General features: G+C 48.0%; 2 protein-coding genes and 1 non-coding gene across 5 annotated transcripts in view; all 3 read left to right on the plus strand.

Annotated features, from left to right (window-relative positions):
* Nucleotides 1-2,469: 2,469 nt before the first annotated feature.
* PIGF (phosphatidylinositol glycan anchor biosynthesis class F) lies at nucleotides 2,470-12,981 on the plus strand. 3 transcript variants are annotated; one of them, XM_032975112.2, is made up of 6 exons: nucleotides 2,470-2,872; nucleotides 7,625-7,901; nucleotides 8,383-8,474; nucleotides 9,314-9,430; nucleotides 11,453-11,561; nucleotides 12,372-12,981. In XM_032975112.2, exons 2-6 carry the CDS (start codon nucleotides 7,659-7,661, stop codon nucleotides 12,489-12,491), a joined length of 681 nt encoding a protein of 226 aa, XP_032831003.2. In that variant the 5' UTR covers nucleotides 2,470-2,872; nucleotides 7,625-7,658; the 3' UTR covers nucleotides 12,492-12,981. The 3 variants fall into 3 exon arrangements, with proteins under 3 accessions (XP_032831003.2, XP_032831001.2, XP_032831002.2); XM_032975110.2 differs by having other exon boundaries at nucleotides 2,471-2,872; nucleotides 7,598-7,901; XM_032975111.2 differs by having other exon boundaries at nucleotides 2,472-2,872; nucleotides 7,618-7,901.
* A 3,307-nt stretch (nucleotides 12,982-16,288) lies between these two features.
* TRNAM-CAU (transfer RNA methionine (anticodon CAU)) lies at nucleotides 16,289-16,360 on the plus strand. The gene has a single exon. It is a non-coding gene; the product is annotated as a tRNA-Met (tRNA).
* A 1,997-nt stretch (nucleotides 16,361-18,357) lies between these two features.
* Nucleotides 18,358-27,756, plus strand: part of LOC116954547 (diacylglycerol kinase delta-like) — a 118,830-nt gene continuing 109,431 nt past the window's right edge. The window contains exon 1 of the mRNA XM_076052392.1: nucleotides 18,358-18,914. The gene's annotated coding sequence lies outside the window, so the exon portion shown is untranslated. The remainder of the gene's footprint in view (nucleotides 18,915-27,756) is intronic.

Raw genomic sequence — 27,756 nt, forward strand, 5'->3', positions numbered from 1 at the left:
CTGTTGTCTGCATTCCTTTTTTTGCTTGTGCGGTTTCTTTATTGAAAAGTGTAAACAGCACAGAACGTCACGACGACCTCCTCGCAACCCCTGTACAGGGGGACTCGATCTGTACAGGGGTTGTGAGGAGGCGAGTCCTGTACAGCACTCCCTCCGCATTACACTTCCTGCTCTCACCTGCAATGGAATATGCCCCACCTAGCAGAATCGGAATCTTAATTTAGACTGGAAAAATCCGATGAGCTATGAAGTAATTTTTTTTTACAGATGTCCAGTAGGGGCGGGTCAGAACGTGACAACAACAAACAGTACAACAACTGATTGGGAGTGCAAAGTACAATATAAGAAAGCTAAACAAGTCACTACATATAATTGAAATATATTGTAATAAATTACATGTAAGGCGCCTAATGTTTCATGGTGCCCAAGTACAAATAACGAAAGTACATCAATTCCTCGCAATTTTTCAACACCAAATGCAATTTTGGGAAAAGCGGCAAAACATAGAACAATCCCAGACCAGAGCAAGACAACACGCAGTCGCTCAATAGAATTGCACATTAAAATTGAGCCATCAACTCGGATTCAGGAATGTTCACCGTAAAACTCCTATGCCCAGCGCCAGTACCAAACCACTGAGGCTGGACATGAAATCTCACATAGAGCCATGTTGCCCACGTGCACAGATAACTCTGATCTCTGTAGGGCGTAGTCTCTGCTCCTAGGACGTGGTCTCGACCCCGCAAAGCTAGTACAGGCAGTCATCGACTTATGAACACCCGACTTAAGAACACCCGACTTTCGAACCATCTTCCATGAAATATGCTCTTTTAAACATTGACTTCAAACACGAACTCGTGCATGTGTAGTGGATTAAATTCAGGCGCACACTGGAACTTTGGAGGCAACAATCTTTATTAGCTAACCAAACGGGTAACCGTTAACATTACCAGGATAACGACATGGGGTGATAGCCACCGTTCCTAACTTATCTAATACACGGGGATACTCCATCACTGGACCAGGACAGCTCCACTAGCGGAGACCGGAGACCGAGGATCGTGGTCGGTGGCTTCATTCCCAGAGTTGACCCAGCAGACCAGCCCGGCTCTCCGTCCACACCCCGCTTATAAACCACTCCAGCGTGGCCGGCTCCGCCCCAGGCCACGCCCCCCTTCCCGATCCTTCGGGAAGGCCTGAGCCCCCAACCACGTGACCCCCCTGGGGCCCCTGGCCCCCCTTTATCCGGTCACTGTCCTGTTGGGTTCACGCAGCGTGTCACGGCCCGACACGACCTCCGTGACACCTGCCGACAGCCCCCACACCGAGCCAACACAGTAGTGTCGTCCTACTACACTACACTTGAAAACTGAACCGTGGGACTGTGATGTTCAGTGAAACGATCCTCCGCGAAATGTCGTCAGCTTCGCGCTGGGAGTGCTGCGCATGTGTGTGAAAGTGACAGCAAAGGTCTCACTCCGAATCAGTCGAGCGGCATCTTTTCATCGGCTGTGTAACGTTAAATTTCGATTTAAAGCTTTCGTGACTGCAAGGATTCATCTTCTTTGGTTCTTTCGGTAAAGTCACGTAGTGTAACGTTGTGTGGAAGCTACCTGGCATGTCGTTCCACACGAAGCTTTGGCTCTTCTCGGCCACACTCATGCCCTCCATTCTCTACGCTTGTGAAACGTGGATTCTTGTAATGGAACATCTGTGCCGGTTAGAAACATTCAGGCTGGCCTGCCTACAATCTATGCTGGGTTTAACCTGGCTGGATTGTGTGAGCTCACAATTCTGGTTAATTGATTCTGCACTTGCTCTATTACTATAGTAACTTTTATGAACGACTGGGTGTTTAAATAATAGTTTTATTATACTTAGGGCCCCTTTATAACGTATGCTGCAGGCCCCGCACTAGCTTAATCCGCCACTGAAGGAGGTATATTGTCTGTTTAGTTATTCCGCTCAATGAGTTTGTAACTCATAATACAGATTCTTTGTTTTGGGTGAGATCGCGTAAATATAAATGTGTCGTTAAGCCCGCCACCACCCGACACAGCCAAATGAGTAAGGTTTGTCAAGTAAACAGAACGTGACAATTCGTTACTCAGTAGAGCAACACCGGTTGTGTCGGAGAGCAATTCCACAACATTTACAATCTGAGTACGACGTTTCGGCCAGTAATTGCAAGCGGCATCATCAGGCGGCAGCCAGAGTTGTGGAGGAATCCTCGTGCTGGGAGTTTGTAACTTCGCGCGGGTCGCAGCGCGCATGCGCAGATCGCTCATGCCCCCCCCTCCCAACCCTCGCTGCACATTTCGCAATCGCGTTTCTCGGATAGATGGGGCCGCGCGGCTTCCGTCTCCGGGGTTCACACAGCCGAGGTTACTCATTCATAGGGAGAGCGTGAGGGAGAGTGTGAGGGAGATAGGGAGAGCGTGAGGGGAGCGTGAGGAGAGCGTGAGGGAGAGCGTGAGGGAGATAGGGAGAGCGTGAGGGGAGCGTGAGGAGAGCGTGAGGGAGAGCGTGAGGGGAGCGTGAGGGAGATAGGGAGAGCGTGAGGGGTGCGTGAGGGAGAGCGTGAGGGAGATAGGGAGAGCGTGAGGGAGAGCGATAGGGAGAGAGTGAGGGGAGCGTGAGGGAGAGCGTGAGGGAGATAGGGAGAGCGTGAGGGGAGCGTGAGGGGTGCGTGAGGGAGAGCGTGAGAGAGTGAGGGGAGCGTGAGAGAGTGAGGGCAGTAAGGGAGAGAGCGTGAGGGGTCAGAGTGACAGAAGAGGGAGAGAGTGAGAGGTGGGCATGAAGTGAAGGAGAGTGTTTGCCCCGTGTCGCCGTGAGCAGCAAGAGGAGGATGGCGGCGTGAGAGGCCGCGGAGGTAACCCGAGATCAGCTCATTCACATCAGCACCATCCGCCTTGGTCAATCCACTGCTAGATGAAGGCCTCCCTTCCTCAGCCGTCGCCTCCCCCCCTACGATCCCGAGACGTAAACATCCACCACCCCAGACTCGCGTTGCACGCGAGCTGATTCCATATTGATTACAGGCTGTCATCACAACTTATAATCGCGCCTTTCATACAATCAAAGGGCGCTTTACGTCAATGGGAGGCAACATGTTCAGGACTCTAATGTCAATGTCGAGGTTTGCTGCTGCTGCCCACAACAGAGAGGGCACCCACAAAGCTGTGAACCCACACGGTTTAACCCCGTAAACTTGCACAGGGAAGGTCGAGTTTCCAGGGCACCAATAAAACACTCAAGTTTGTTTCTGCCTTGTGGATGGGACTTTGTAGGATGAACGTTGAGATGTACAAGGACACGGGGTGACCAATACGGTCTGAATTGGTCTGTGATAAGGTAGGGCACTGATAAGGGGTTGACAGGTCGGGCTTCAACAGAGAGAATCTGCGTCGTTTTAAGGTGCCTTTCCTCTACAAGGCCAATCGGTTCCAAATACAATGCATAATAACAATCATCAAGACATGTTTGCATGTTTCGCCAACCGTGTCGTTAATGCAGACTTATCCCTTCCAAAAAAAAGGTTTATTTCGTGTTTGTACATCTCAACACCTGTTTTATTATTCTAGATTTAAAGCTTTCGTGACTGCTAGGATCCATACTCTTTGGTTCTATTGGGTAAAGTCACGTAGGTGAAAATAAAATAACTATTTTCACCTACGTGACTTTACCCAATAGAATCAAAATAAAATAACTATTTTCACCTACGTGACTTTACCCAATAGAACCAAAGAGTATGTTGTATTATTCTTGGTTAAAGCCTATTCTTATTTTTAATACTTTGATACTGGCAAATCAAGGTCCCATAGATATAACTGCTCACCGCGAGATGTAAATGCTCTGATACGTGAATTTATCTTTGTACTGTTCGCCATTAGGCGTTGCTCGCTGGTCTGACACTGGTGATACTAGGTCATCAAGAAGGCCGTCTCTGATGTAGGCCAATTAGTTTCAAAGACGATGCATAACATTATCAGAGTACGTTTTACCACAAAGTACGTGTGGTTAATTCTGGCTTGATTCCTTGCAAAAGTATATCTGGTGTTTGGACATCTATAATATCTGTTGTATTACCTATTATTATACTGGTAGGAAACGTAGTGGACGGAAGCCCAACCGGGATTAATTCACAGGAGGCAGGGGATTAATTGTGTATGTCTGTGGATGTCTGTCCACGTGTATCCGGACACCCGGATAAAATGTGAGGGGTGGGGCTGGGTGGAGAGGGGAGGGTGGGGAGGGGCTGGGTGGGGAGGGGTTGGGTGGGGAGGGTGGGGAGGGGCTGGGTGGGGCTGGGTGGGGGGTGGGAGGGGTGGGGCTGGGTGGGGAGGGGCTGGTCACCCCGTGGTGCCCTTATAAAACTCAACGTTTAACCTACTCACGCCGGCTTGTGCCCGCCCTCACAGTCGGGCATATTTGCGGAATACACCACGTGGTGCCGCCGTTGACCCTGGCCATTGACCGAGCAACCCAACGTTCCTACCAGCTCCCTCCGCAGGAATGTGTTTTTTCATACTTCGACTACCAAATAAAAAGTCCCGTATATATTGCTGACCCCTGTCTCGGCTGGGAGTGCGCAATCATGCAAGCCTGCACGTTTCCAAGTTACTTTTCATTCTCTCTGGGTCTTTTGTGACTTTACCGAAAGACCCAAAGAGTATGAATTCCTGCAGTCACGAAAGCTTTAAGTCAAGATTTACTTTTCATTGTCGAGTTCAGCTTTCCTAAAGCACTCCAACCCGCACTCGTCCACGATTCTACGTCAAAATGTTGACGCATTGATGTTCTCCATCCGTTGTACCCCCAAGCAGATCGCTGTTTAACAAACGTAACACAGACATCTCTTGTGTTTTCCCAATTGCCCCGAGCACACATTTGTCGAGTTAAGTTTGAACATGTCCTGCAGTTTCATTCCCACTGGGACGTTTTTCACGCCGTGCATAGCCACCTGCGAACCGTAGGTGCGCTGGAAGGACGAGCTAAATAAAAGTTCTCAACAAATGAGTTTTAAATCTAGGTGTTGTAATCAACTATGGGTTATGGTTTTTTCCGCAACTCTGCCTCCCACGGTTGGCTACGTACAGTGCTAAAGAAGTTCAACATGTGGACCATATAAGTTATCTTTAGTAGTTTGCGCCCTGCGCTACGAAAGCCAAAATCTGTGACAAATGTCTGAACCGGTCCTGGGCCTCCCCAAGGTGGGGAATCAATGCATACATTGTGTTTGTTTGCATGTTTTGCCACAACTGTGTGGTTAATATAGACTTGATGCCTTGCAATAGGTGTCTATTTGGTGTCTGAACATCTTAACATCTGTATGATTGCCAGAAAGGGTAAAGCCTTTTATTTTTTTGTAATTTTGATACTGGCAAAAAGGTCCCATAGATATAACTGCTAAATCTAGCTATTAATGCTTTGATATTTGCATTCCCTTTGTATCGTTCGCCTTTTGGCATTCCCTAGTCTAACACTGCTGAGACAAGGCCATCAACAAGACTCTCTCTGGTTTAAAGCTTTCGTGACTGCAATGATTCATCTTCTTTGGTTCTTTCGGTAAAGTCACGTAGAATGAGAATAAAATAATAAATTGATAAAATAAAATAACACAATAATATTCTCACGACGTTTCGGCCACAACACAAGCGGCCTTCATCAGGTGAAGGGAGCGAGACTGTCTGGTAGGACAGCGCTGGAGTGAGAGAGCCACGTTCAGATCACGGCTTTTAAGCTGTGTGAGAGGAACAAAGAGCCTTGACGAAGGAATTAGCATAAAATTTAGCATTGAAAAGGCTGAATGATTAGCTTGTGACTGGTCACAGAAATAGCTATGTTAAAAGTTAAAGCATACACCTCCGCAGAGGCACCCATTGTTAAAAGGAATTAGCATAGAATTTAGCATTGAAATAGCTAAATTAAGGCATTCGCTTGTAACTGCTACAGAAATAGTTACGTTAAAGTCAGAGCATACACATTCACCGAGGCACTTAGTACAAATCAAAACCGGAGAATTTAGCATTGAAATAACTAGGCGAATTTAGCATTGAGCTATTCACAGTACTATATAGTGAACCAATAAAAACTAAAATATAAATTACCTTCATGTTATCAATAAACTCTATATTCTCCAATCAGCTAAGCTACCAACCATAAGTCGTTATATATCACAACGCCCAGACATACAGTACCCGGGCGTTTACAAACTAAAGTGCCTCTGTGGTAGTAGCTACATTGGAGAAACCAAAAGACATATCTCGGACCGCATCCGCGAACATAAAGCAGACTTGAAACACGGTAAGACGAACTCCTCTGCCGTGGCAGATCACTGTTACAATTCAGTGGGCTCACATGACATTGACTTCTCCAAGACGGAGGTTCTTTGCAAACCAACTGGCTACCATGAGAGATTCGTTCATGAGGCCATTCACATATACAAGCACAGAGACAATTTCAACCGAGAAGATGGATTCAGGCTTAGTAACCACTGGAAAGATGTGTTAAATCATTTCTGTTCTTAATTAATTGTAATTTTACGATGACCTTCAGACCGCAGCTCTTTCGCCAGCATTGCCTCTTAATACCTCTCACACCACGGTTAATGGTATGGTTTACAACATGGAGTATACTAGGGCTTCGCAGCTGTCTCTCTCCCCCTCCTCTGTTCCGACCATGGACGAACTCGTCCGTCTGAACGGGGCCCGTAGCTATCCGTGGTACGGAAATTTGAGGGTAAGAATCCACCCATTTTTTCGCCATATAGCATTGTGATATATAACGACTTATGGTTGGTAGCTTAGCTGATTGGAGAATATAGAGTTTATTGATAACATGAAGGTAATTTATATTTTAGTTTTTATTGGTTCACTATATAGTACTGTGAATAGCTCAATGCTAAATTCGCCTAGTTATTTCAATGCTAAATTCTCCGGTTTTGATTTGTACTAAGTGCCTCGGTGAATGTGTATGCTCTGACTTTAACGTAACTATTTCTGTAGCAGTTACAAGCGAATGCCTTAATTTAGCTATTTCAATGCTAAATTCTATGCTAATTCCTTTTAACAATGGGTGCCTCTGCGGAGGTGTATGCTTTAACTTTTAACATAGCTATTTCTGTGACCAGTCACAAGCTAATCATTCAGCCTTTTCAATGCTAAATTTTATGCTAATTCCTTCGTCAAGGCTCTTTGTTCCTCTCACACAGCTTAAAAGCCGTGATCTGAACGTGGCTCTCTCACTCCAGCGCTGTCCTACCAGACAGTCTCGCTCCCTTCACCTGATGAAGGCCGCTTGTGTTGTGGCCGAAACGTCGTGAGAATATTATTGTGTTATTTTATTTTATCAATTTATTATTTTATTCTCATTCTACGTGACTTTACCGAAAGAACCAAAGAAGACTCTCTCTGGTGTAAGCCATTCAGTTGCAAAGACAATCATACATAATTATCATAGTACGTTTGCATTTTGTTCCACACGCATCTGGTAATTGCAGACTTGCCTTGAAATAGGTGTCTCTTTGGTGTTTGAACATCTTAACACCTGCATTATTTCCAGAAAGGGTAAAGCTGATTCTTTTTCCATCATGCAGGGATCTTTGTTGTTGTGCAGTCTACAGGGACCAGCCCACATCCCCGTAAGACCCGGTTCCCATGGGGCAGCCGTGGGAGCCGCAGCGCCGGCAGGCCGCGGGGGCCCAGGTGGCGCTGCTCTTGGTGCTCGCGCTGGCGCTGGCGCTGGGGGGCGTCGGCGGCGCCGTGGTCCGCTCCCCCGTGCTCTGCCTCGCGGGCCTGGCGCTGGCGGTGGCGCTCACCCACGCGCTGCTGCTGCTGCTGTTCCTGTGCGTCGCCTCCCGCCGCCGCCACGCGTCCCGCAGGGCCACGCTGACCGCCAAGGTGCCGCTGTCATTTCGACGTGGTTACGAGGGGTGGTGACACGGCCCATCATGGCTTCTCCCCCTAGCCTCTGACCAAATCGCCCTCAATGCACCTCGTCTTAGCAGATCTTAAACAAGGCTGGTTAGTATTTAGATGTATAATTATCAGGGCTTGCCATCAGTGTTCTGAGGAGATGGAAGTTTAGAGTATTTGGCTGCTATGAATTTCCACATAAGCCTCTTCTTTGAGCTATCCATTTGTGGCCAGGTCACTTCTGAAAAGGGGCTAAAAAACACAAGTGGGCCTTGGTAAAATAAAAAAGTTTAGTAAGTGCTGAGTGTCACCACCCTTCAATGCATTGGCTTTTCTCCAGGTTCTCAGGTTTTCTTTCATACTCAATGGAATTGGCCAAACATTCCAACGAAGGGTTAAGCTTTTCTGAGTAATTTGAATGGTTTTATTTTTTGTTGATTATCATGGGACATCGTGTTTCTCCTAGGTGCGAGTGGCGGTGAAGAGCTGTGCGTACCTCGCACTCTCTTGCCTGTTCTTCCATGCGGTCACCGTTCTCTTTGGAGCACCAGTCATTCAGTAAGCACCTCGGCCACAAAGCACACTCACTGCTTGAATGGTAATAACGCTCACATAATTTAGCGCATTTGGCATGTACGCCATTCTCATCGCACAAGGCTTTCGCAAAAGAAGGCATGATGTATGATACAGTCTAGAGTAGTTTTGCCGTATGGAGCGATGTTGCCATGTGTAATTTCAATTGAGTAATTTTTTGGCGTAACTTTTCAATCTTTGGCAAATTTTGACAGTGACTCCGGCACACAACGGCCTAATTTTTCATGATGTCAGATAAATTTTACTTCCACCGTGAAGCAGATGGTCCGTACTGTTATGCTTAATACACCCGTGGTATTAATCAGGGCGGTCGATTAATTCGTACTGTGAACCTTTGGAACAAGCGACGAACGCACTGCCGTGAGGAGCCCTGTCACTTAATCTGGCAGGATTCTAGCTCCCGAGGATTAAAACGATAAACCTGTAACAAACAATTCTCTCAGAGCATGGCATTCGAGGAGGCTGAGGGATACTCAAAATGGGTCGTTCAGGCACATGTGACAGCACTGCACTGAGAAGTCCCAGTGGGGGCTCAAACCAGTAACGAGTTTCTGTGTTGTTTTGCCTACAAACAGTCTGGGCTCTCTTGAGCAAGTGCAAATTGCAAGGCTGTGTGCACCTCTGATTAGCACAGTTGGCTACGTATGGTGCGAAAGAAGTTCAACATTTATAACATACATGTGCACCGGAATGGTGACATAGTTAAGCCGTGCAGCGCATGCAAGGGTTCATGTCGTGTGCTGCTGCTGCTGACGACGCACGCATCCTCACTGTTGCCCTGCTTCTCTGCATTTCTGATCCAGCCTGGCCCGGGAGACGTTCGTGTTCTCAATTTTGCTGACCACCTTCACAGCCCTGCCATGCCTCTGCATCCTCGGTCCCAACCTCTCCGCCTGGTTGCGCGTTTTCACCAGGAGTGGGTGAGCGATGAGTGTCGAGTTGGTCTGCACCACATTATCAATGAATGAATCGTGAATGAGCCCACGTGTACATTGCGCTCTCCCCGTCGTGTAACGAAACGTCTTTGGAACACAGATCCCCCAATTCCGAGCGCTGTCCCTGTGCGAGACGAGGTGACTCAACGCTTGATTTAGCAGTGGGTCAGTATGGGGCGATGATTGCAATGCGAGTCATTTGTGGGTACGCTGAGCGGATGGGAGGTATCCTGGCAATGTTCCTGAAATGGAAAAAAAATCGACTCTTAACGATGTTATTAATGTGCTCCTCGAAGGTTATTGATGGATCGAGGAACACATCGAGATTCCTGATTTCCCGTGGAGGTTGTATGTTGTGGCTGCCGATCATGAGACGTAGCGGACCCGGCGTTTAGCAGTTGGAGGAGGCTTGTGCTGCATCCAAGCGGTGATAAGTGAAAGTGAGGACAAGAGAACACAGGGAATCAATTTCATTCAATTTCCAATGAATGTAAATGTCAGCGTCTTTAGCATAAAAGTGTAATTTGAGACCTAAATAATGAAAGGTGGTACCTAGCGGGGGCATGTAGGTACACAAAAGTGTAATTTGAGACCTAAATAATTAAAGGTGGTACCTAGCGGGGGCATGTAGGTACACAAAAGAAGTGGACCCAGGAACGGGCCCCGGGGGATGCATAATTAAACCTCCGGTTGTGGACTTAGAGCTACCCAGGCTAAGAAATTACTTGCGATTCGATAAATACGATCTAATCCAGCATAGTGCAGCACCATTAACCGCCACAGCTATTTCCAAGAATTCAAGCAGAAGACCATGGGCAAGAACAGCGCACAGGTCGAGTAGAACTGAAATGCTGCACGAACCAGTTTTGGCGGGAGTTGTTAAATCATCTTTATGTATGTTGAACTTCTTTCCCACCGTACGTAGCCAACCGTGCTCATTGGAGGTGCGGGGGAAGGACAACAAACTAAACACTCTCACCAAGGCCATAGCCTTGTTTGCAAGCCAGGTGCCGAGTCACTTTGTGTCCACAGGGGCATCTGCCACTGGAGGTGTCGTTAAAATGTTTAAGATTAAACGTAGGTTGTTCATCGCGTGTAGAGTGCTCTGAGATGCCCAGGCGAGAAAGGCGCTCTATCTAAGACATCTCGTGATGGCAGTATTCCCTCTATTCATGAACTAGCTATCCGCGATTTTGGATATCCGCGAATTTCATATGGAACTCTACAAAACTGAGATAAAAGTGATGAGATAAATACATATGTTATTATGATAATGTTCACGTATTTAACAGCTTATTTAGGTATTTAAGGAAATTCGTATGTATGTTGAACTTCTTTTGCACCATACGTCGCCAACCGTGCTAATCATAGGTGCGGGATAGGTTTTCGTAGGCCGATATCATTATCCGCGAAACAAGCTATTCACGAGCATCTCTGGAACGTATCCCTCGCGAATAATGAGGGATTCCTGTTTTATAATTTGTGGTGCTACGAACTCAGTGACCTGATTTTGATTCTCGGCCATGTTTAGCTTTATTGACAAATGGTTTGAATACTAAGGGGGGGCCTTCATTCAACAATGGATTAAGAGAGGACTGTGAATGATTATAAACCATTTCCCGTTCCAAGACGTCTGCAAGTTGCAGGGTGGGTTTCCCGTTCATCGCTGAATCACGGGAAACGTGCAACCGGCTCACCGTTACTTTGATTTAGAGGCATAGCGCTATTGTTTTTAAGGACATTGTACTCACCGCAGAGAAATGGAGCAACACGACTTCCACACTCGATGATAGCTGTTGCAAAACTGTGCCACACGCTCTCCCGCATGGCCTTTGTGGGAGCCTGAGTACCAATAAAGTTTATTCATTAAAATGTTCTTCCGTTTTATTTTAATGATGTACACGTACGTCGTCAGAACGGAATCAGAAGAAAAACCGACGAGGTACACCATCGGAACAGGAGAGGGTGAATGAGTATTGCTCGTGACATGTAACTGGTTGTTTGCAGGGCGGTGTCTGTCTGGGAGCAGGGCCTGTGTGTGGGCACCACGTGCACACTGATGGGCGCGTGGCTTGGGGCCCTGCCCATCCCCCTGGACTGGGACCGGCCCTGGCAGGTCTGCCCCAAGTTCTCTCACTGGGGCTCCCATCACAATTATTCACTGCAATATGCGCCGTCGAGTTATTGTTGTTGAGTTTTGCACGAGTCGAGTACTCCGACTGAAGAGCATTTCCCTGTGGGAGTAATGCAATCCAAAACCAAACAAAGATTTACAGGGAAAGATAGTGGCTTAAGATTTGAAGGGCATGGTAATAAAGTGATATTTTTTAAAGATCCTTACGCAGTAACAGCATTAGCGATAGGTGTTATAGGACGGTGACAGATTTTGTAACGGATTTGATTATTGTTCGAATTAGCCGAGCTAATGGGCTTAACAGTGTGGATTTGAGTACTCTGCATATATGGCTCCCAGAGACAGACTTAGCAGCAGTGACCATTGTTGCTCATCCTGTGCGGATGAGTTATTATTATAATGAAACCTGTCTATAAGTATCTATCTCTATATCACTGTTGCCTATCAGTCACATTTGCATGAATTTAGTTTGGTGACCTAAGGCAAGAGAACCACAATGCAGTTCTTCATAAACTGCTGAGGGTTTCTGCATAATGCACAAAGGCTGTGTGCATTTCACATCTTTGTACGTGTTTTTTTTAATTTAAACTCATGGTTTTCTGGCCTGCACAATTGTTTTCATGATCATCCGTTTCATCATTTACAAATTCGATCAATATGAGGGAGCAAGAGCGCGCTCCCCTTCAGCACGGCCGTGCTCGCTGGCCCTGTGGCGCAGTTGTCTGGGAGGGTGCCGGTTGTGGGCCCCATTGAGAGCAACTCTCTGTATCTCCGCGTCGGTTTGCTGTGCAGGCCTGGCCCATCACCTGCTCCATGGGGGCTGTATGCGGTTACGCACTGGGCCTCCTGCTGTCGCTGCTGAGACTCGCCAGGAACGGACCCGCAGTGGGGCACAAGAAGAAGCCCTTGTGATGCCTACGTGTGCAGCGCCCAGCCTGGAAAGCAGCGTTTCTTAATTCCATTTCCATTGCGTGTTTATCGGGCGGCCGTATGCCCTGGGTCTCGAGTGCTGTGCACCTGGCCGGTGTTAAAGGGAATGATCGGTTCTGTAGGGAATCGCCAACACAGCTTTCTACGAAACACATTCGTCAACACCACGGTCTTAAAAGGAAAAATACATGAGGTGACATTTTGAGCAATGACCCTTCTTCACAGCAGATAAATGCTATAAATTGATGTGCTATATAAAGACCGGAAACAAAAACAATTTTGTTTTTTTCCCTTTTAAGGCCACGTTTTCTTCATGATTATGTTGAATTTTGTGTTTTAGGCATAAAAAAATAACACTTAGTACCCAAGAACAAATGTTGTGTTACATAGTGTAATTAATGAGATTGTGCGAAAAACACCATTTGACATGTTATTGCTAATTTAGCAATATTAAAAAAAATCTCTACAAGTCCATCATCTCCAGTGTTAATTTCTCTCTCAGCTAATGAAGAAAAAAAAGATTGACATTGACTCTGCCTCTTTGTAACTACAGTGTTGCCTATCCTTGCTATATACATATATATTATTCCAGTAGATATCTGTTACATTTTTTTTATCAGACAACAAAAACGTGGTAAAAACAATTGTAGGCCCTTTAGTTTTCGTAGACCCCTAGACACAGTGCTTACTGTTGCCTATTGGATAACACGGCCCTGGTGAGTGGGTGAGTGAGTAGGCCCTGGACACTGCTTACTGTGGCCTATTGGATAACACGGCCCCTGATCTCAGGGATGATGGCACTGCGGTTTTCCCTTGTAAAAGGATGGACAGCGACCGCTCGTTGACAACCCCACACTCGGCCACGAACAACATCAACACGCCGTGAACTATATAGCAGCGACGCTGTGCCGTGACGTAAGGTTATCCGACTCGAGCTCCTTGTGATATCGTTTCAGCGGCGTCCTCCGCTCGCTGTTCTCCCCGCTTGCCCTGAGCAGTTTGCGTGATCGGCGCGCCCTGCGCTAGCCGGGTGAACAGAGCCACCAACGTGAGCACGAGGTGGCAGCAGGCCCGTGGTGTGGAGTTGATCAGACAAGGACTCCGGTGACAAGGTCACTTAGTTTACAACTTCCGTGTCAAGCCACTGCTGCGTGGATGAAGGCATCCTGAGACGAATCCGCACGTTTGTTTTTACTTAACGGGCTTGTACGTCCAATTCGGTTACCGGTAATTCAATAAAACGACGTTAACGCCTCGAATGAATACCCAGAGGCTTGCACAGACAGTGAGACCCATACACTTTCACAGAGAAGCATTGAATTGCGAATAGGGACCGTCTATAAATGACGTCACGCACGGGGGGGGGGTCAGACATTTGTGAAGATGTGTGACAAGGGGGGGGAGGTTTGAGAAATGTGACGTCACATCACAATGCACAACTTTAAATAAATATAGAATTGTTCGAACAACACTAATTGTTATAACAACACTCCTACAACATCAGAGTGCAGCGCCACATTAAACACGCACTACAATGACAATAGTTTAAAGCGATTTGAAGCATGTTTTATTTTGGGGGGTGGGGGGGCAGAGCTTTGTGACGTCATATTTGAGGGGGGTCTGATTTATTGTGACGCCGTGTGACGAGGGGGGGGGGGGGTCAAAAATCATCCAAAATCGCGTGACGTCATTTATGGACAGACTCTTAGGATTACATAGATACCGATATGCTTACATAGATACCCATGGGCTTATATAGAGATCCATAGACATATACAGACCCATATAGGATTACATAAAGACCCATATGCGTATACGCTATACAGGTCCAAACGCTTAAATATAGACCCATATGCTTACACAGAGACCCATATGCCTACATAGAGACCCATATGCTTACAAAGAGACCCATATGCTTACACAGACCCATATGCTTACACAGAGACCCATATGCTTACACAGACCTATATGCTTACACAGAGACCCATATGCTTACACAGAGACCCATATGCTTACACAGAGACCCATATGCTTACACAGACCAATATGCTTAAACAGAGGCCCATAAGCTTACACAGACCCATATTCTTACACAGATACCCATATGCTTACACAGAGACCAATATGCTTAAACAGAGACCCATATGCTTACACAGAGACCCATATGCTTACACAGAGACCCATATACTTACACAGAGACCCATATGTTTACGCATAGACCCATATGCTTACACAGAGACCCATATACGTACACAGAGACCCATATGGTTACACAGAGACCCATATGCTTACACAGAGACCCATATACTTACACAGAGACCCATATGTTTACGCATAGACCCATATGCTTACACAGAGACCCATATGCTCACACAGAGACCCATATGCTCACACAGACCCATATGCTTACACAGAGACCCATATGCTTACACAGAGACCCATATGTTTACGCATAGAGCCATATGCTTACACAGAGACCCATATACTTACACAGAGACCCATATACTTACACAGAGACCCATATGTTTACGCATAGAGCCATATGCTTACACAGAGACCCATATACTTACACAGAGACCCATATGGTTACACAGAGACCCACATGCTCACACAGAGACCCACATGCTTACGCAGAGACCCATATGCTTACACAGAGACCCATATGCTTACACAGAGACCCATATGCTTACACAGAGACCCATATGCTTACACAGAGACCCATATACTTACACAGAGACCCATATGTTTACGCAGAGACCCATATGCTTACACAGAGACCCATATGCTTACACAGAGACCCATATGCTCACACAGAGACCCATATACTTACACAGAGACCCATATGCTCACACAGACCCATATGCTTACACAGATACCCATATGCTTACACAGAGACCCATATGTTTACGCATAGAGCCATATGCTTACACAGAGACCCATATACTTACACAGAGACCCATATACTTACACAGAGACCCATATGTTTACGCATAGAGCCATATGCTTACACAGAGACCCATATACTTACACAGAGACCCATATGGTTACACAGAGACCCACATGCTCACACAGAGACCCACATGCTTACACAGAGACCCATATGCTTACACAGAGACCCATATACTTACACAAAGACCCATATGTTTACGCAGAGACCCATATGCTTAAACAGAGACCCATATACTTACACAGAGACCCATATGCTTACACAGAGACCCATATGCTTACACAGAGACCCATATACTTACACAGAGACCCATATGTTTACGCATAGACCTATATGCTTACACAGAGACCCATATGCTTACACAGAGATCCATATGCTTACACAGAGACCCATATGCTTACACAGACCAATATGCTTAAACAGAGACCCATAAGCTTACACAGACCCATATTCTTACACAGATACCCATATGCTTACACAGAGACCCATATGTTTACGCATAGAGCCATATGCTTACACAGAGACCCATATACTTACACAGAGACCCATATACTTACACAGAGACCCATATGTTTACGCATAGAGCCATATGCTTACACAGAGACCCATATACTTACACAGAGACCCATATGGTTACACAGAGACCCACATGCTCACACAGAGACCCACATGCTTACACAGAGACCCATATGCTTACACAGAGACCCATATGCTTACACAGAGACCCATATGCTTACACAGAGACCCATATGCTTACACATACCCCATAAGCTGCATCAGCAGCACCTAGACGACCTTCAAGTAGCCGCGTGGGGCTGTGGGGATTTCGTCAAGCAGAGTGGCGCAGCGGAAGCGTGCTGGGCCCATAACCCAGAGGTCGATGGATCGAAACCATCCTCTGCTAGCAATTATTTTTCATTTTTTTTAGTATATCTTTTTTTAACAATTGTCATTATTTGCTGAAGAATCTTTGGACTAAAACATTTTCTTTTGTGAATTAACAAAAAAAAACACAGGTTTGGTAGACGTGTACGATGTGTGCACACGGTGTAGTTGTGGCTTTTCGTAACGAATTGGCACCTGTTTACGTGATAAACCTTAATCGTTTTGCTGTGGAGGGTTGAACGACATATTTTTATACTTACGCGATCTAACCCCCCCCCCCAAACCCCCCCCCCCCCCCCCCCCTGTATTCTGGATGATATTGGTCACGAAAGCTCTCCGATGTGTTAAACTGCGCGTATGTATCATGAACACGGTCGCATTCCGGACAGCTCGAGTTTGGCTGTTCCAATGAACGTGCACGGCCCCATTGTAGCCGCCAGAGGGCAGTGGCCCCGTCACTCACACGGCCAGCAGAGGCGGCGGCGATGATTAACAACGAGGCACGAACGATCGCATACTCCGCATCGAAATCGTGCTCGTTCAGAACCTATTACTGAACGTTCATATAACGGTGTGTGCCGTGAAGAAAGGCCATTGCCCGAAACGTCGACTGCTATGCTTTAGTTTAACACGCAGGCTTTCGCGACCAATATCCATCGTAGAGTTTTTGTTGTTGTTGTTGTGGCTTGGCACGTTCTGTTTACGTGACAACCCTTACTAGTTGGCTGTGTCGGGTGGTGGCGGGTTTTTATATATATTTTATATATCTACGCGATCTAATTTAGCAAAAAAAAACCCTCTATTATGGATGCTATCTTTTATTTTAAGACCACTCACACGAAGTGTTATTCGTGAACGTGTTGAGTTTATATCATTTGACCTTTTTTTGCCAGTTTCAAAGTATGAAAAATAAGAATAGGTTTTACACTTTCTGGCAACACAACGGGTATTCTTGGTTCTTTCGGTAAAGTCACCACGTAGAAGGGAAACAATAAAATAACAAAAATATAAAACAATAAAATTCTCACGACGTTTCGACTGCAACACAAGCAATCATCATCAGGTGTAAAAACCACAGCAAGAACAATTTGAAAAAAGTGGCGGTGGTTTTCACACCTGATGATGATTGCTTCTTGTGTTGCAGTCGAAACGTCGTGAGAATTTGATTGTTTTATATTTTTGTTATTTTATTGTTTCCCTTCTACGTGGTGACTTTACCGAAAGAAACAAGAATATGAATCCCTGCAGTCACGAAAGCTTGAAATAGAAATTCATGAATAATATTGGTCGCGAAAGCCTACGTGTTTAATTGAAATAGAAATGTACCACAACAAGTGTTAAGATGTTCAGACACCAGGCCGATACCTTTTTGCAAGGAATCAAGTCTGGAGAAAATGCAAACAAACATGCTCGGATAATTCTATATGCATTGTCTTTGAAACTGATGAACTGTGGTGCTGAGTTTGGTTTCGTTAATTGTGTTTGTGCTGCCGTAATCTCGTTTAGAGCCGAGCTATCCGATTATTTCCATGTAATCGATTATTTTACTGATTATCACTTCGATATTTCTTAAACCGACTAACCAGATCACACAAAAAAAGAGTAATTTGGGGGAGATAAGAAAGTGCGTGTTATTGATGGGTGACTGGGCTAAAAGCCATCAGCTCACTACACTTGAGAGAGTCCCGTTTAAACATTGGGTGGCTGAAACCTGGGTTCAAACCCAAGTCCGTAGTGGCCTCTGCTTTCAGATGGCTGCTGCTGATGATGATGATGTTGATGCAGAGGAACGACGATAATTTCACATTCAGGTTGGTCAAGCCAGACAACCGCGTCAGGAATAGCGGGGTGCTTCATCGCTGGTGATGTCTCCTTCATGTTTGTGGGTCGGGCATTGCGTCGTTATATGTTGAGGGCGTCCAAGACGTGCGTGTTTCTTGGAGCGTCAGGACATCAATGATTATGGGCCCGGGAGAGCACAAACCCGGCCATCGACCGCTGGCTTAACGACATCAGAGATTGGTGCCAGTTAATATGTGGCACTACTTGAACATATTGTTAATATGTGGCACTACTTGAGCATATTGTTAATATGTGACACTACTTGAGCATATTGTTAATATGTGGCACTACTTGAGCATATTGTTAATATGTGGCACTACTTGAGCATATTGTTAATATGTGGCACTACTTGAGCATATTGTTAATATGTGGCACTACTTGAGCATATTGTGGCACTACTTGAGCATATTGGCACAAAACAGAGAGTGGAAACAAAATGACGAAATGTGCAGTGGATACCTAAAGGCTATCTGCCCATGGATTGTAATGTTGATGTAATAGACGACGTTTCGGGCAACCATTCACCCTCAGCTGCCGCGGTGTCTCTGGAGGTGTTTCGCCCATCACAGTCGTGCACGCAGGAGATTGTCCTTGCAGCGACAGCGCCACCTCCCCCGCACGCGTGCCGCCGACACCGTTAACCACCGTTCTTTGTGGAGGCGGCAGCGAAGGGGTGGTCGGGTCGCACCCCAAGTGTCGTGGCACTCCCCTTCCTCCTGGGCGTCGATGAGGTAGGTGCCATCACCCCTGGCTCGTCGGGAGAAAGCGGTGTAGCGAAGCACGGAATCGTATCATCTCTCACTCCTGTATGGGATCGAGTGTTGCCCCCTCGCACGTGTGCGATTTCTCCGGGTGCTGTGGTTTCCTCCCGCGTGCGTAGAGAAATCTAGTAATTGGCTAAAAATATCTTAATATATAGGACTACAGAGCTTGGGCAATTGTTGGTAGCTCCTGTTCATCGCCTGATTGCCTTCCAGCTTTCTCTGTGGTTCCTGGCGATAGTGAGACGCACGTTACGGCGATGCTATATTACACTAAACATTGTCATTATTATTATCACGTCCGGCCTTCCGGTACTGATTGATTCCTCATTTGGTGGAGGCATGGCCCAGCAGCATCGCGTCCGCAGACCGAATCCAGGTAGTCCACCCTGGTTATCACTGCGGTGTGTATAGTACTGTACCGTACATTAATCGGACGTTAAGAATCACGTGGCGTCCATTCAAAAACAGTCGGCCGTTTTGTAAGCATCGGAATCTTCATTTATCTTGGAGAAATCCGATGAGCTGTGAAGCTCTTTTCCGCAGACTCCCAGTCGGGGCTCGTTCAACATCCGCGCCATCCCTCGTGATGATAGCCAGAGGCTATAAGAAAGGCGCGGACACCAAACGTACGAGAGATTGGTGTTATTCATTATTGCGGTGTCACATTTTTAGCGACGGTTGGGTGTCACGGGCACAGCATTGGGATGCGGTCGATGGCCGGGTTTGTGCTCGGGCCCTGCCGGAGCAACGTAACCGGAGCGGCGTTAAACAGGCCCCACGCAGCCGCTTAGTTGAAGCTTGTTGGGACGCCGCGGTGGCTAGGAGATGTTGACTCCCTCGCGTGGTATACAGGAGGTTGTGGGTTCGATGCCGACCCCTGACGCCTGCTGTATATTTGGAGTTTGCGTGTTCTCCCCGTGGTCGCGTGGATTTTTCTCCGGGTTCTCCAATTGTTCCCCCCACATTCAGAATCAACATCACGCGTTTAGAGTATTTTGCTGCTATACGTTTCCACATAATAAGCCACTTCGTTGGGCTATCATTTGCGATAGCCAGGTGGCTTCTGAGAAAGGGCTATATAGCTCAGTGGGCCTTACAGTACCTGGCAAAATAAAAAAATATATATTTGGAGATGTAGGGGGTAATTTTCCAATCTCCTCATGGCCTAAAAGCAATTCCCTGTGAGTGGGGCACTGCAGCATTAAATCTCGTGTCCGAAAATCCCGTGCTGTGTGTCGTGTGTGGGCGTGTAATCCCACCACGTGGAATGCACGCAGACTTTCTCTCCCCCCCTCCCCACCTTTAGCGGGGCCCCCATTGCCAAAGCCATCGCGCCGACTCTAATCTCCCGGTAAAACGGATCGCCTTTGACGCCAGCGCCGGTTGCTTTTGAGCCCCGCGGGCCCACACGTGCAAGCGCGCGGGCGCGGCGCCACGTGGTTGAGTGAGGAGGAGGCAACGCGGCGGTCACCCGTGCCAAGACGCGGATTGGACCGAGATCCGCGCAGCACGGCGGTGGCGGTGGTGGTGGCGGTGGCGGCGGCGGTGGCGGTGTTCCGTGTTCTTTGCGTTTTTGATGCTCGAGATTAGTCGGGGCCGTTGCGTCTGCGCTTACGCCCGGGCCGGCTGATTTTGCCACCGCGAAAATGAGTGAAAGGGCGAGCGTAGTGGATTGAGAGCACGGGCGAGCGAGCGGGCGAGCGAGCGAGTAAAGCACGTGGATGATTGCACAAATGATTGAGTGCGCAAATGAGTGAATGGGCGAGCGAGGGAGTGAGTGCACAAACGAGTGATCGAGTTAGTGAATGGTTGCGCAATTGAGTGAACAGACGGTCAAGTGGGTGAGTGCACAGATGAGTGGGCGCTTCCGCAAATGAGCGAATGAGCATGGGAATGAGTGAACGAGCGAGTGAATGGGTACGCAATTGATTGAGTGGCCAGAAAAAAGCGAGCGAATGAGCGAATGCACGTGTGATTGCGATAAGAGTGAATGGGCGAGCGAACGAGTTTACAAATTATCGAACGAGCGAGCGAGCGAGCACTTAAGTAGACTGTCATGTGTCAAAAATAATAAGTGTAGAAAAAGCATCCCCCATTCGTTAGATGCGCTTAAGAGACTTGAAGCGGCGTCTCTGAGCGAGCAATCAGAGGCCCTGGGCGGCTGAACCCCATCGACGCGGTGGTTCGGTGGGACGGGGGACGGGACGAACGCAGGTGACGCACATCGTGGGAGGCCGCTCGGAACGAGCTTGGTAAGACGGCCACTGCTATTATTGACTCCGTCAGCTGTGGTGTTTGTGAACGGGGCTTTCTGCTGTTCTTCGCTTGTCTGGTGAAAATCTGATAGCCTTATAAAATAAATATATATATCTATATAAATAAATAACCCGCTGCAATGTAGGACACGGACGGAGAGATTTAATCTTCGTGAACAGTGGAAATCTTTTAATGGAAACCCCAACAAGGTGATGTCGCAAACAGGGCTTTGGCTGATCCCCGCAGAGACTTGTGCTTTATTTATTTATTTATTGTGGTTAAGCCATTAAAAAACAACGAATATAAAAATGAAAGCCTAAAAAAATACCGGAAAATATCTAAACATTCGAGGTGTGGTAGGGAAGGCGCACGGGCAGACGCCCGCGAGAGCGCTCCACGGTGGCGAGATGTTAACCACCTCGCCTGGTATGCATGAGGTCGTGGGTTCATTTCCCGTGGTCACGTGGATTTTTCTCCAGTTCCTCCGGTTTTCCCCCTCCACATTTTGAATGAACGCGCGTTCAGAGAATTTGGCTGCTATGCTTTTCCACGTGACTATAGCCACTTGGTTTAGCTATTGTTTGTGATTGCCACGTCGCTTTGGAAAAAGAGCTATGCAGCTCAGTGAACCTTACCTGGCACAATACAAAATAATTTTTGTTTGTAAATCTACGGCACGACCGCCCCCCCCCCCCCCGCGTCACGACCATGCTTGCGCCAGGGACACTTAGGGGGTCACTCTAGCCAAGCAAGGCCTTCTCGTCAAGGATGGCTATCCCTTGGGAATCGACCCTGCCCAGACGTCAGATGGCTGAGCCCGGCACCGCTGAGATCCTGGGTTGGAAAGCCCAAGTTTCATCCACCGCAGCTTTAATTCTCGTAGCTGAAATGTAACCAAAACTGAGTGCAAAAAATGAACTCGATGTGATGGCGTGTTTTTAATGAAGTCATTGGTGGCCGGGCTGAGCCCATCAATGACCTCCACGTGAGAATTCATTATAATCCCAACTGTGGATCGCTCAGTAAATATGTGGCTCTCTATGGAAGTGTTTGAGTCTCGAGGCTGTTAATCTGTTAATCAAGTGGTGGCCGGGCTGATACAATATACTCACTAAGTTAAATCATGAGCGCCTGTCCGACGTTATCCGTGACCTGGAATCGAACTTAGCAAACTGAATTCATAGCGCAGTGCGCTAACCACTGTGCCACCACTCCCGTCTCCCCGTGTGTGCACGGTGTTTTCAAATCTGTCAGTCGGAGCTTGCAAGGCAGCGGGAGGGTGGTGGGTGCTAGGTATTTGTTGCCAAGGTTACAAGACACGGACCGCTCGTATAATGGGGCACAATCTTCAAACCAGAGACGAAATTCGGCCTCTGTTGTTATTGTTTAATGTATTTGCGCGAACACACGAATAGAGATTAATCTGGCGTTTCTCCGAACCGCACGATGCACCGGCATCCCACCGCTCTGTTCGGCCTACGGGTGACACAGGAGGCTTGCGGTTGAAGTGTGAACGCGGACCTGTCTTGATTGTCAGCCCGTTGCCAACCCCGCAGGGTTCGTGGTTGTGGTGCTTGTAGCGCAGTGGTGACGCTCGCGCCTCGTAGCAAACAGTACCTGGGTTCGATTCCCGACTCGGGCGGCTGTGTGGGATGTGTCCTTTCTCTCCTCCTCCTCCTCTGCATGGGTTTACGATGGGCTCCACCAGTTTGTTACCAAAGCTGCTGAACCTCCCCACCAAAGCAACTGGTATTGGTCAAACATTCCCAGTGCCGAATACAAAATTGTACAAGTACCCCAAGTACCCCAATATGTCAGGAACATCGCCCCCCTCCTGCAAACGCTCGGCAGGGATCTCCTGAAACCTTGTCTTGAGACTCAGCGAGGCTCTCCTTGGGTAAACGAGCGACAACAATCCACAGCTGGATGAAGGTGACCCACATGGCGTGTCAGGCGAGCGTGGTTGTTGGACCATACTTCACCGCGCCAGTCGGTGCGGGCTAGTGAAGTGGGAAGGCCCAGTGCTGGGTGAAGCTCGTGTGGGGCTTGTAGCATGATGTTATAAAGGGGCTCTAAATAAAATAAAAACACGTTTATATTAAAACACAAAATTTTCACTTGCACAGTAAAGTAATTGTATTTTTTCATTTGCTATACAGCCAGATAATACGACAAATCGCTAACCTTAAACACACAGTCGTTCGTTCAAGTTGAAGGTGGTATAGTACTATAGTAATAGAGCAAGTGCAGAATCACTGAACCGGAATTGATAGCTTGAAAGCATTTAGCGCGGGGCTCTTGAAAGTAGTAGCTACTACAACTACTACATATGTAGTAGTAGTAGTTGCTACATATTCAGTAGCTATTACTAACCGCTGCACTATCGCTCCTCACTGCAAAGACAAATATTCCCCAGTATAGCCTTAACAGACTGTTGGGGCAAGTGCTGTTCGTGAGCACACAAGGGGGTGGGTGGCCAGCACCATGGCCAGCCGCCTTTGTCTCCCTAGTGGAGATTTTGACACACCGCGCCAGGTACTCATTTGAGGCTGAGTCGACCTAGACGGAGGCCCAGGACCGGTTCTGATAATCGTGTTGGCCGTGAACGGGAATCGAACTCGAGTGGCCGGGTTCGTAGCGCAGTACGCTAACCGCTGCACCACCGCTCCCTCACAATGACACTCAAATACACATGGATACACACGTAGACACACAATGATACACACAGACACACGTGTTAATCTACTATTCCCACTTACCTACCTCATTAAAGCCCAGCAATCAGTTGCGTTACATAATTAAATACCAGGCAATGTATTATTAAACAGCCTTCATTTCGACACGCCTCGATGCTGCTGAACAAAATGCATTGGGCTTAATCATACATTTGTCCGATTGTATCATTATCATAATAGTAATTATTATCATATGAATGTGGAACCCTGAACAAAAGCCGTAAATTATCCATGCCTACAGCAGATGCCATCATTTTACCATTTTAATATGAGCGTGCTTAATCATTATCATAGGGCTCCGCTGATTTTCGGGCCGCGCAAGAAGATATGAATAATTGATGTGAGCCGAGCATAGGGCTCGCATGGCAGCAGCGCGCGTCTAATTATAGCCGAAAAATTTAATAACTCAAATGTCTATAAAAAGATGAAGCCTGCCAGGGCACTGAGACATTTTTCACCCAAGAAAAACAATTATAACATTCAAAACTCTTCCCCTGCCATCGAGTCCAGATCTTCGCTTGTGGCCAGGTCGCTTCTGAAAAAGAGTTATAGAGCTCAGTGGGCCTTACCTGGTGAAATAAATAAAAAAGTTTATCGACTTCTCCTTGAGCCCCACGCCAACCCAACCAGTGCCGGATGATCCTCGTAGCAGAAGTAGCCAAGGGGCTCGTGGGAGAATTCTGTCCCTACCACCTGGGGTGGCAAATGCTACCAGTGTCCACCACGGACAGTGTCCACCATGAGCAGTGTCCACCACGGACAGTGTCCACCACGGGGCAATGTCCACCACGGGTAGTGTCCACCACGGGTAGTGTCCACCACGAGGCAGTGTCCACCACGGGTAGTGTCCACCATGAGCAGTGTCCACCACGGGTAGTGTCCACCATGAGGCAGTGTCCACCACGGGTAGTGTCCACCACGAGGCAGTGTCCACCACGAGTAGTGTCCACCACGAGGCAGTGTCCACCACGGACTGTCCACCACGGGTAGTGTCCACAACGGACAGTGTCCACCACGGGGCAATGTCCACCATAAGCAGTGTCCACCACGGGTAGTGTCCACCACGGGTAGTGTCCACCACGAGGCAGTGTCCACCACGGGTAGTGTCCACCACGAGGCAGTGTCCACCACGGGTAGTGTCCACCATGAGCAGTGTCCACCACGAGGCAGTGTCCACCACGGGACAGTGTCCACCATGAGCAGTGTCCACCATGAGCAGTGTCCACCATGAGCAGTGTCCACCACGAGTAGTGTCCACCACGGGACAGTGTCCACCACGGGCAGTGTCCACCATGAGCAGTGTCCACCACGGACTGTCCACCACGGGTAGTGTCCACAACGGACAGTGTCCACCACGGGGCAATGTCCACCATAAGCAGTGTCCACCACGGGTAGTGTCCACCACGAGGCAGTGTCCACCACGGGTAGTGTCCACCACGAGGCAGTGTCCACCACGGGTAGTGTCCACCATGAGCAGTGTCCACCACGAGGCAGTGTCCACCACGGGTAGTGTCCACCACAGGTAGTGTCCACCATGAGCAGTGTCCACCACGGGTAGTGTCCACCACGGGTAGTGTCCACCACGGGGCAATGTCCACCATGAGCAGTGTCCACCACGGGTAGTGTCCACCACGGGCAGTGTCCACCATGAGCAGTGTCCACCACGGACTGTCCACCACGGGTAGTGTCCACAACGGACAGTGTCCACCACGGGGCAATGTCCACCATAAGCAGTGTCCACCACGGGTAGTGTCCACCACGAGGCAGTGTCCACCACGGGTAGTGTCCACCACGAGGCAGTGTCCACCACGGGTAGTGTCCACCATGAGCAGTGTCCACCACGAGGCAGTGTCCACCACGGGTAGTGTCCACCACAGGTAGTGTCCACCATGAGCAGTGTCCACCACGGGTAGTGTCCACCACGGGTAGTGTCCACCACGGGGCAATGTCCACCATGAGCAGTGTCCACCACGGGTAGTGTCCACCCCGAGGCAGTGTCCACCACGGGCATTGTCCACCACGGGCAATGTCCACCACGGGTAGTGTCCACCACGGGTAGTGTCCACCACGAGGCAGTGTCCACCACGGGCTGTATATAAAAAATAAGAGTTTAACCATTGCAATGACATTGTCTTATATAAACGTACAGCGGTGACCTTGCTATCATAGACAATTGTGATCGAGAGATAACACGGTCCAAGGAAATAATTGTCAGTGTCTGCCACCCTAAGTAGTACCAATAAACTATGTTCGAGCCAATGGCTCAATGAAGAAATGGCATATCATATTTAAATATAAAAATTGTAAATAATGTTTAACCCCAATGTTTATCCTGATTGAGTTATCCTCATCACGTCACCAGATGTGATACAGTGTCATATCAGATATTTGGCAGTGCAACCCTTCGTGTTGGGGAACGGCCCACGGAACTGGATGGCATGGTACTACCACCACCAAGTGACCACCACGCCGAAGGAACCGGCACTCAGCACTTTCCTGCCGGCTCTGCCACTGAGAGTCGTGCCCATGGATGGCACTGACAGACAAAGCAACATTGTAATTCTCAGAGGTGCAACTTAGTCATATCAAGTTCACAACCAAATGTCATGTGATGTGGGTACTTTGATCATTGGTGACCGGGCTGAGGCCGTCAGCTCGCTGAGCCTGAGAAACTTGGTTCAATCACACCGCAGTCTGTGTGTCTCTATGCGAGTCTCTCTACGTGAGTGTGTGTGTCTCTATGTAAGTCTCTACGTGAGTGTGTGTGTCTCTATGTGAGTCTCTACGTGAGTGTGTGGGTCTCTATGTAAGTCTCTACGTGAGTGTGTGTGTCTCTATGTGAGTCTCTCTATGTGAGTGTGTGTGGGTCTCTATGTAAGTCTCTACGTGAGTGTGTGTGTCTCTATGTGAGTCTCTCTACGTGAGTGTGTGTGTCTCTATGTGAGTCTCTCTATGTGAGTGTGTGGGTCTCTATGTAAGTCTCTACGTGAGTGTGTGTCTCTATGTAAGTCTCTACGTGAGTGTGTGCTTCTATGTGAGTCTCTACGTGAGTGTGTGGGTCTCTATTGTGCGTGGCTGGTTTGCCGGCCTGACGCCATCAACTACTCACTACATTCGAGGACTCCGTTTCATCGGAGGTGGTTGAACACCTGTGCCCGTGCAACTCATAATGTCGTGTTCCTACCTGCGACGACAGGGAAGCCTCAGCTGATAATGTAATGTAACCACATGGTAATGTAATGTAACGACATGATAATGTAATGTAACGTCATTGTGATGCAATGTAACGGCGTGATAATGTAATGTAACGGCATGGTAATGTAATGTAACGACATAATAGTGTAATGTAGCGACATGACAATGTAATGTAACGACATTGTAATGTGATTTGTCTCTTGGCACGGTCGCACCTCGAGGCGATTTGAAATCGCGGCTCCTCTCGCCCCAATCCACGTCGTCGTTACGCTCACGGTCTCGAACATCTAACGCTGTAGGGGGCGCTCACGGTGGTTGTCAAGGGGGGCCCCCGACTCGTCGCTTTGGCCACGGGGAGGGGGAAAGGCCCCCCCCCCTGCCTGCCCCCCACACGACTGGATTGCTCGCTGGTTTTACCCAGGTGAGCCTCGCCGCGTCCCGAGACTCAATAACAGGAGGGTTCTGCCCAGATCTCGCAGTACGGGGGTGGGGGGGGCGATGCTGCTGCGTGATGCCCGTAGAGGAATTGCCAGATATATTGTTCTGCTTAGCATCGGGATGTTGGGCTACTACCAGTTCGTACGTTGTTTTGTAGTTATGGGAGGAAACTTGAGGTGCCGGAG

Source organism: Petromyzon marinus, chromosome 55 (assembly GCF_048934315.1).
Source record: "Petromyzon marinus isolate PM22_M1 ecotype Great Lakes invasive population chromosome 55, UKy_Petmar_22M1.pri1.0, whole genome shotgun sequence".
Classification (NCBI taxonomy): domain Eukaryota; kingdom Metazoa; phylum Chordata; class Hyperoartia; order Petromyzontiformes; family Petromyzontidae; genus Petromyzon; species Petromyzon marinus.